Source organism: Rhinolophus ferrumequinum, chromosome 2 (genome assembly GCF_004115265.2).
Source record: "Rhinolophus ferrumequinum isolate MPI-CBG mRhiFer1 chromosome 2, mRhiFer1_v1.p, whole genome shotgun sequence".
In the NCBI taxonomy this organism is placed as follows: domain Eukaryota; kingdom Metazoa; phylum Chordata; class Mammalia; order Chiroptera; family Rhinolophidae; genus Rhinolophus; species Rhinolophus ferrumequinum.
Genome location: NC_046285.1, coordinates 106,669,706 through 106,680,108, shown reverse-complemented (window position 1 = coordinate 106,680,108; position 10,403 = coordinate 106,669,706). Strand labels below are relative to the sequence as shown.

At 46.5% G+C, this 10,403-nt stretch overlaps 1 protein-coding gene across 2 annotated transcripts; it reads right to left on the bottom strand.

The window, feature by feature from the left end:
* Positions 1-1,034: 1,034 nt before the first annotated feature.
* NDUFV3 (NADH:ubiquinone oxidoreductase subunit V3) lies at positions 1,035-9,719 on the bottom strand. 2 transcript variants are annotated; one of them, XM_033134216.1, is made up of 4 exons: positions 9,568-9,719; positions 8,516-8,636; positions 3,512-4,612; positions 1,035-1,285 (listed from the first exon to the last, which is right to left on the bottom strand). In XM_033134216.1, exons 1-4 carry the CDS (start codon positions 9,610-9,612, stop codon positions 1,113-1,115), a joined length of 1,440 nt encoding a protein of 479 aa, XP_032990107.1. In that variant the 5' UTR covers positions 9,613-9,719; the 3' UTR covers positions 1,035-1,112. The 2 variants fall into 2 exon arrangements, with proteins under 2 accessions (XP_032990107.1, XP_032990117.1); XM_033134226.1 differs by lacking the exon at positions 3,512-4,612.
* Positions 9,720-10,403: the final 684 nt, after the last annotated feature.

Genomic DNA, 10,403 nt, shown 5'->3' with positions numbered 1-10,403 from the left:
TGGAAATGTGGTCTCAGTAGTTTTCTAATAAAAATGTGATTTTGAAGAATCTTGCTGAGTCCCTAAGCCTCTTGGGTGGTAAGAAAAATCTGAGGCAATCACAATGCTAGTTGGCAATACTGTTTTCAACTTTGGTATTCTTACTTGGACTAATTTTAATAAATGTAGGATAACAGAAGTGGGGAACCATGTTATAAATCCAGTGTACTGTTTGCTGTAAGTGGACTGGAGGCCAAAGACCAGAATTCATATGAAATGAAATAAAGCCCATGAAGAAGAGAAGCGTGGGGACAAAACCAAACATGAAACTGTCCTGTATGCACAGATGTCCTCCTTCAGGGACATGTGGTCTGAATGGATGGCCCACATCTCACCTCTGGATTTCTTCTGAGTTCCCGGAATCTGTAGCAGTCTCATCTAGATTTGATTTTTCTCCGAGGGGCCTGCTTACTTCGTCCCCACAGGGTGCCCGGTGCACAGACCCGCCCCGCCTACGCCTGGGTGCCTAACATTTGCAGCGATGGAAGCTCATTCGGCCAAGTCTGCTGCGGCCGTCTACAAACAAAAAGCTATAGCTGGACCCTAAAAAATTTCCACCCTCCCCAATCCCACCACTGACAAGTTCTGAGTTTACATCAAATACCTCATTCAAGTGCACAATTGTTCCTTCTCTGATAATAAAATGCTAATTTATTAGAACTTGTTTGCAAAGCAGTAGTTAAAATTAACAAAACTCCTACTTCTAATTTATCAAGAACTAGGTCTATAAAATTAGACGTCACTGTTCCATTTGTCAGCACCTAGCTGGGAACCCACATTAATGCTGAAACGACCAGGGGCTCAACACAGAACCACTGCGAGTGTTTCATTCCTACATTCCCTCATTTTAGGGTGTCCAGTGAGCCCTAACTGAAGAAAAACTCCTTGCACACAGACGTTTTCCTAAACCCAGGCTGAATAAATGCCCAGCAGTCGTGTTGCTGGTTCGCCATTCGCTGTGAGGGTGTAAAGGGAAAGCATCTGCACACGCCACGCCTGGAGGCTGCAGCGGACTTTATTTTCGCAGGCAAGGGTGCGGCAGGAGACGTCAGGGTCGCCTGTAAGCCGAGCTCTCAGTGGCGAGGTGACTCTCGTCCGGAAGAGGGCTGAGGCAACCTGAACTTGGAGAGGTCCAGGTTTAGGTCTGTGAAGGTGTAAGGGGTGTAGTCATGATGCTGCAGGTTCTTGTAGGAGCTGTTGTCGAACGGCTCGGCGGGCGCGGCGGGCGCAGCGGCCTGCGCGGGCTCTGTGGGGGGAAGACACGCGTGAGCTCTTGGAACAAGAACGGCCTTCTGCGCAACCCACACCCCAGGCCCTCTCCGTACCCCGACCTGGCATGAGGAAGCTTCTAACCAGAAAAGAAAAGCCGCGGAAGCAACAGCATCTTCAAAAGCAAAAGGAAGGAATTAGCTGAAAGTTTCTTCTAAAACATGCAGACCGCATGATGTAGGGAATGGAATGGCTGTTAAAACGCGTCTTAATATCGTCCTCCGTGGATTCTTTCCAATCTCAGCCCTAGAGCTGCCGGAACTTTGAATGCTCCCAGAACATTATGGAGGGACTTTCGGGTCACGTACAGATGCAGAAAAAAAATGAGATCTATTAGAATCTGTCTAAAACAGAAACATTTTATAGAAGAAAAACTTCAAAAGCAGAGACTAAGTCTCTGAATACAAAAAAGTTAGATAAACTCCACCTGTTTTAATAATAACACCCCAGTTAAGGGGAGCTGGAAATGAGATGCACAGCTTTTAACTTTTTTGAAAAAGTTGTTGCTATACTTTAGACTAAAAAGTATTATTTTAGCTTTATTTCTTTAAGTGGGAAAAAGAATTGAGATCCATACACCTAGACATTTGGTACTGAAAACTGAAGTGTGTGGTTGAAGCAAAAGAAAAACTGCTCTCCTGTAGTGGGGGTGCCACATAAAAGGACGGCGGAATAAAGGTCGCGTGGGATGATGGCTAAGGTTTGGGTTAAGTCCCTACTGACCCTAAATTGTCACTGCAGCTCTCTCAACTTCTACTCAGGCTGCACAAGAGAGAACTTAAATGCATCTCCCACTATTTGAATTCATACCAAAAGTTTTTGTTGCTGTTGTATTACGCAAAAATGATCTCTTATTTAAAGAGCTGCCATCTTTCTAATCTCAGCAAGTGGAGTGTCTCCGATGTGTGTGGGGACATCACAGCGCAGGCATTATTAAGTCGGTACAGAAGGCGACACAGGGAAGGGACACGTGGTCTAGAGAACTTATCAAAAACCGGTCCACTGGGAAGGCACGGAGCTGCCCGGACATGGTGACACTCAGTCCTCCACGGACACAGCCCCTGCGCTCCTGGGACCCTCTTTAGCCTCCGAAGGGCAAGGAGAATACTGGAAAAACCCCACATTCATGAAAAATTGGAAGCACATTGTTTTCAAGAGGGTTTGCGATCTGAAGCCCCCAATTCTCTGTGTTTTCTCCTGGAGGCTCTGGTATTCCTGTCCCATGTCCAGCAGCGTGACTGAAAGAGGAGGTCAGTAAGGCACCTGTCGAGGTCTTGAGAAGTCTGGTAAGCACTGGCACGTGTGTGTTAACGACAGCTGGAGAAAATGGAGGGAAGAAAACACACAAATGCTGTCAACATAACACAAACGGTGACAATCATCGCCAGGTAACATCAACCGGGCGCAGGGGGGGCTTTAACAGAATGAAGAGCGGACAGGAAGGGGCTGGGTTAGTAATGCATTTGAAAGACGCCTCGGAGGGCCACAGATCCTGAAACTGGGGACCTCCTTCACTGTTCTGCCGTGACCTTCCTAAAACACGCTGGATTTTATAAAGTTCACTGCAGAAGAAAATGGTAACATAAAAGGAATAAATGTTTCCCTTTAAAACTCTGAGGTAGCCAAAAAGCCCTTCATAAAAATTCAGAACAGAAAAACAAAGCGGCCCACCGTGTTTGCCAGGTAAGGGAGAAGGAAGCCTCCAGAGAGGACTCGGCCAGTCCACGCTGCCTCTGGCCACTTCCGACTAAGTCCTAAAATGCGGGTTTCCCTTAGGCCTGAGGACGCTCAGAGCAATCAGGTCCGCTCCCCTGAGGGCACGAGACCAATGTGGCTACTGCCCGTCCCCCACGGGACTCAGACAGGACCCCCTCCGCTCAGTGCGCTGCACGTTCAGGAAGTGGACACTGGCACACCCTCGCAAGTTAAGGGTGATGCTGTTACACCGCCAGTTTTCAGGATTATCCTGCTCCCGGGACAGCCAAGAGAGCCAATAAATCCCAGCACAATACACTGCGCATGTCTCCGGGGTCTGTGTAGGAAGCGTGCACTACTCGTAATTAGGACGGCTGCCTCTGCTTAGCGGAGGGGGTCCTGGGCTGCTCGGCTGCTCTGACTAACGGTAACACTTGCTGGTACCCTACAGGTGTCCAGTGCAACCACCCCAAGGACAAGGGGAGCGCTGGACAGTCACGGCATGTACCCTGGGCGCCGGCCCGCTCGTCCCCCGCGCTTGCCGAGTCCTCCGGGGTTTCGCTCTTCGCCTCAAGCGTTAGTGCTGCCGTCTTGTCCTCCGAAACGTCTTTCTTCTGAACAGGAACCGGCTTGACATTCTTTATTGGCACCTGATCTTCCAAAATCTCTTCTTTAGCCTTCAAGATCCCCTCTGTTACCTGCTTCCGCAAGCTCTCTTTTGGGACCAGGGGAAAAGCCACGTCCCCACCAGGCTCCGGGATGTGCTCTTCCGGACGTCTCTCCCTGGTCTCAGGAGGAGTCGCTTGCAGCTGTCCTCCTGCGGCGGTTTTTTCTGTCAGTCGAGGGGACCCCGCGCTGCCATTCAGTTGTGCAGATATTCCCGCCTTTGTAGGGTCAGATGAGATTTTCTTAACTTCAAATGGCTCTTGGCTTTCTTTCTCTATTTTATTTAACCTAACTGTTTTCTGCAGCTTTTTTTCCTTTACATTTTGCATCAGAAACTCTTCATCTACTTGTGACTTGGGTACCACGGGTTTTGGTTCAGCATCTTTTTTGTCCTCTAATGGCTTGGTGGGGGTCACCTTCTTCTTCGTCTGACGGGGCTTCTCTGGAGAGCTGAGGTCCAGATGTGGCTGTGGGGACCAGGTCTTCTCTTTTGTTGATATCGAAATTTGGGGCACTTTGTTTTCAAAGGCACGGGAGGCCCCTGGTTTTGGAACCTTTCCTCTGCCTTTGCTCGTCACCTGAGAATCAACTTCGGAGCTAGGCGCCTCCTCGTCGGACTCTGAATCTGAGGAGCTGGACGAAGACGAAGACGAAGACGAGCTGCCCGGCTCTCTCCTGCTCTTCTCAAGAGCTTCAGAACCGGAACCCTGCTTTCTGAATGAAGGTGGAACTTTCTGAGGAAACTCTACCAAAGTCTTTCTTGACAAAAACGTTGGAACCCCTGCATCTGTGAACTGCAGGTTGTCACTGGGGTTAGGGCCAGCTACCGTCCCACCGCGATTCACCAGTGACGAGTAAGAACTGGGTGAAGGTAAGTTTTTAGATAATTCGGCAGCTGCTGGGGTGGTTAGTAGCTTGCCCTTCTTGTTTGGTTCCACTACATCTAGGAAATGGCATAAAGAGGAATATGATTTTTAATATTTAGTAAAACAATCTAAATTCATCACAGTCACAGACATTTCATCATATACCAACTTGGTGTTTATATCTTCAACGTAATCATCCTCAGAAATGTTCTATGGAAACCCACTCTTTAGTGAAAGCCACGCCACAAGAGAACAGGAAGAAATGTAGATGATTTTCTCTGGAACTGGAAAATTTAAAAACGGGGACTTTTAACAACAGAAGTGACAAACTTGTTTCTATTTTTCACAAGAGATCTTCTTTGATGATAACTATTTTTAAACTATTATTTCACCCAAATTTGAGATCACGTATGATAAGACATTTTCAGATGACTGTTGAAGTCATCTGATTACAAATGTATAATTTGAAAATTACAAATGTATAATTTTTTAGAGCTCTCAAAAACTGGTGCTTCTCAAATATTAAAAAAGTTATCCATATCGTATGAACTTGAGCTTTCTGAACAAAGCAGCAAAGCAAAAGCAGAGACAAAAGCCTGGTGGGCTGGGTGTGCTCATACACGTGTTTGGGGATCGGGGATGATGGAGTGCAAGTGTAGCCGCTCTGAGAGGAAGAAAGCCTTCCAAATCACAAGCCACCTGGGGATTTCTTCAGCCAAAGAAAGCAAATGGACTGCAAGGCCAAAAATGTCTAAAATAATTTAATGTCATATACACATCGTTGGACACAACAGGTTTTAAACTGTAAAAAATAAATAAATAGAATAGTGCCAACACAAAAGCATTATATTTTGTAGTCAATTAGGAAAACATGAAATCATATAGCACATTAATTAGAGCTAATTTCAATTTTCTCAGGCGGTAAATCTTCTCTAATCATACAGATGAGAAGAAAAATAAAGGACAAGTTTTTATAAATTAAAATTACTTTTCAAATCTAAAGCAAAAATTTAAAACATATTACAAATGAGCAAACTCTAAACCCAATTTTCATTAAGTCTAGGAGTCTATTTTCTGCTATTTTACACTAAAAAGATTTCAGTCCTATTTCTCTCAAGTGGAAAAAAACGCATTCCTAGCTTTACTTTCTTAACAGTCCAAAAACGTTTTAATTGTTTTCTGAACTCAGGGACTTCCATAAAACAGAATGACAGAAAATGATCAAAGAAAATGGAGGAATAGCCAAAAAGCGGGTATGGGTTTTGTTCAGGAGCAATGTGCGAGGGCAGGACTGAACAGCGAGAGCCTGGGAGACTCCCAACTGTCACCTCTCCACCTTGCCCACCACCTCATCCTGCCAGTGCCTGGTCCTATGGCTCCGTGCCAGCCCAGACTCAGCACTCTGACCCCCCAGGCGGGTGCTGATGCAGGTAACTCTCAGAACCCACAGGGCTCCGGGACCATGGCGAACAGAAAAGCGAGGTAAAGAAGCGCATACACACTTGAACGCTCCCTTCTGTCTCTCTAAACCATACTTGATACACCTCAGAAACTCCAACGGCAATGTGTAAGATGTGCTGGCCTGAAAACCCCGACAGCCTCGCACCTGGGTCATTAATTCACTTTTATGTTGAGCACAAACTTTCCACGTATGAAAAATTAACTTACGCAACTCGACATCAAAAACCCCCAAACAATCCAATGAAAAAATGGGCAGAGGACCTGATAGGCATTTCTCCAAAGAGGACATGCAGACGGCCAATAGGTACATGAAAAGAGCTCAGTGTCATTTATTATCTGAGAATGCAATCAAAACCACAATGGGACATCACTCGTCAGAACTGCTGTTATCAAAAGAGAGTAACAAGTGTTGGTGAGAATGTGGAGAGAAGAGACCCCTCGTGCACTGTTGATGGGACTGTAAGTTGGTGCAGACACTGTGGAAAACAGTGTGGAAGGTCCTCAAAAAATCAAAAACAGAGCTGCCTTATGAGCCAGCAATTCCACTTCTGGGTATTTATCCAAAGAAAAATGAAAACACTAATTTGAAAAGCTATCTGCACCCCTGCGTTCATTCAGCATTATGTACACTAGCCAAGATATGGAAGCAACCTAAGTGTCCATGGGTAGACGATTGGATACGAAGATGTGGTATATACACAAAATAGAACATTACTCAGCCATAAAAAAGAATGAAATCTTGCCATTTGCAACATGGACAGACATAGAGGACATTATGCGAAGTGAAATAAGTCAGACAAAGACCAATACAGTATAATTTCACTTATATGAGGACTCTAAAAAAGAAAACAAACAAACAAACAAAATGAAACAAACTCATAGACACCGAGAACAAACTGATGGTTGCCAGAGGGGAGCGGGGTAGGGTGCTGGGCGGAAAAGGAGTTAAAAAAAGGCAAAACTTAACATAAGGCTTATCTTAGAAAGGCTGCTTTGAATAGAAAAATTTTCCGGAATCTTCCAAAATTTGTTGTGCAGATTTTTAAAATTGTAAATAAGTTATTCAAACCACATTATAGGTTGATGTATCACCTACTGAAAATGGAAAGAAAATTTCAGATGGGATGAACAATAACATAATTTAGAAATTCTGTCTGGAAAAGCAACTTCTGGCAATTTCATAAACCTATGAAGTATTATTGCAGATATAAGACAAAAACTTACAAGGGCAAGGATAATACTAGCAACAAAACTCAACTGCTCATTCATCAGTAAACACTGAAAGAACGTCAGAAACATGCCAGACACAATACAAAATTTTACTGACATTCTTGTAAACATGCTTTAGGGTGATAATGGTATGATGTTTATGTCAAAAAAAAAAAAAAGAAAAGAAAAATCCTGGTGTTTAAGATACCTATTTAAAAACAATGGATTAAAAGAAAAAAGAGAACCCTAGATTTAAAAATGAGGCAGATACAGGACAGAATTAAATGTTCCTGTAGAAATCAGGCCTCCCGTCCAAGGGGCCGAAGACACCACCAGGAAGGTGCATCTTCCAGTGGGGACCCATGGTGTGTGAAGACAGCGGGCTGGCACTCTCAAGCGAGTGCCAACTTCTTATAACCCACCAATGTTTTTGTGTACAGACCAAAGAGGGACAAAACAAAAGAATCTAAACACTTTTAAACTGAGGAAATGGTGTTACGATAAAAATAAGACAAATTCAAATGATCACTCTAAACCCCCTATGAAGCTTATACATTTGCAACGAGACTGTACATATTACATATGTTAAATTTTAAGTTATTTAAGGTTCATCAACTAAGACTAAATGCAATGGACCTGTATTATAATCCATTATTAATAATGAGCATGGAGTAAAAGGAAACTGTTGCGTTTCCTATTTTCCTTCAATGAGGATATGCTACATTGGTATTCAGGGAGGGAAAGTAAAAACTCTATAAAAGTCAAAATGACTATGGAAAGAGTTGGAAACGGATCAGACATCATGTTCCATTAAAGTGAGTAATAATGAGAAATGGTGCCTGCTCTTAACTCTCTGCAGTCACAAAATGACGCTTGCAATCCTGGACTGTGGCCAAGCAAAGCCTGGGAAACCACAGATGAGTCTCAAAACACTGAAAAAAGTCACAGTCAGGGGAAGCAAAATAAGGTGGGGTTCACAGCTACCTCCCGGGAGTACAGGGTCTGTTGTAGGGCCATCTAAATGCCACCGAGCCTTTATACTCTGCATCCATTGCTACAAATCAGAGTTTGGCATTTAGAAAATAGGACAGAACCAGTTCAGGGCTAAATGTTGAGTCAAAGACTGTTACAGTACTGACGTGTTTGGTCTAAACTCTGTTACAGATCTTATGTCTGATTACAATCTGGATGCTGCTGGAAAGGACAAACCCTAAATTATGTTGCTAGTAAAACTTCTTTTTATGTGTGGGAAGCTGACTGATTTATTTACTCTTTGTTCTTCTCCCCTAGCGACTACCATTAAATCTTACTTTTTGGTGGACTTGGCTTCTTAGGATTTGGTGGCTGTTCCTTGTCACTCTTTCCTGATTCTGTGGAGAGAGAAACTGCAGGAGCAAGTCCTCGAAACATTCGTCCTTCTAGGAGAATAGTCTGACAACAAAATGAACAAATATGGGTATTTTAGAATAATACCATTTACAATAGCTATTACTACATACAAATACCACATATTATTACTGCATATGAATGTTTTGGATTCTTATGGCATATTTCTAATGGTTATTACAATTTCACAACACGTGCATTATGGAAATTGTGGAAAATACAAAAAAGCTGCAAGAAAAAAACACCTGAGTTCAAGGACAGTCGCTGTTCACATTTGGGTACTTCTCCAACCAGACCTTCTCTTGTGCATATTTTTTTGTAGTCTCCAATTACCTATTAACCTACAAAATACTCAGCATGTGTGTACGACTGCCTACTGTGTGCTGAGCACTGTTCTAGATGTTCCACGGAGAACAGAGGGGCCTATCATGAAGGTGAAAATAGTTATTTTTCATGTCAACAGATTTCCCCGCGGTACTTTATTTTGCAATGAATAGTTACTGCCTTTGTAATAAGAGCTCCTTTTAATGTTAAATATAGTGAAGTGGCCTTAGCTTTTACATATGGAGAAAGACAGCCCTTCTTTCTCCCCTTTTCATAGAGGAGGTAATGTGAACTGGCTTCCTAGTAACTGCCAAATAAGCTATCGGGTCAACCAGGTACCCAGACGTTCCCTCATTTCCTCTTCTGGTTCAACAAGAAGACGCCGTCCTGAACGGTTCCGACAGCACGGTGGCCTGCGACACCCGAGAGCCCCACACCTGTCCGTGGCCCCAGCACCCCACACCGCAGGCTCGCCAGGAGATTCGGTCGAGCGGGGGCCCGTCCGGGGTCGGGGGTCTGCCCGCCGGCCGCCTGTCCCCGCCCGGAGCCGGGCCAGTGCCCCCCACCAGGACGGCCGGAGTTGGCCGTCAGGGCTGCGCTCGCCGTCCGGGCTCTAAGCTCACTCCCTGCCGCGGGCCCGGCTCCCCTTTACCTTCAGACACCAGGCTCGTCCTTGCCGCAGCAGGAGGGCCGCCATCGCGGTGACTCCGGGGCGGGCCGGGCGAGGAACAGGCGGAGCGAAGGGCGGGCAGGGCCGAGGTCGCACCCGGACAGACGCGACCGCTGCGCGCGCACCGCCGCCTGAAGGCCCGCCCCCTGAGCTTAGGGCACCAATCACAGGCCGGGACAGGAGCAGGCGGGGGAAGCGGCCGCTGCGCGCGCACCGCCATCTGAGCACCGGTCCTCTGGGCCCGGGGCGCAAGGCGGGGGTCGTGCGCACGCGCCCCAGCCTCCCCCGGCTCTTTGCGCACCTCGGGGCCACGTCTCGGGGTAGAGCCGCCAATCACTGGCGGGTGGTTCGCGCCGTCCAGGGTGCTCGGCGCGGCGGGCACACGGTCGCTAGTGGGGGTATTGCGAGGGTCGCCTCCTGTCAGTGTGCGGAGGGGACCCCGACGTCTGCCGTGCCCCCTACCTCGGTGCACAGACTTCAGACGGTGCCCCGGGGCTTTGCTGGCCCTGGCTGAGTCCTTATGTCTGGTGGGCTTGATGGCCCTCTGCACGTGGTCAGGTTCGCACCCAGCGCCCGGCCCCCCTCGTTGCCACCCTGCTGCGTGAGCTCAGACCCCCATCCTCCGATCTGCGTGGTTACCTGTGGTCACCCTTGTTCGCTGACCCTCCTGCAGGGCGAGCTCAGGCGGGAGGATGCGCTTTGGGCCGTGACAACACTAATACCGGAGCCAGGGTGATGAGAGACGCAAGCTTTTCTTCGCCTGACGTTCATAGCTTACAGTGCAATGATTTTCCCCAGTTAGGCATAATCGTGGAGTA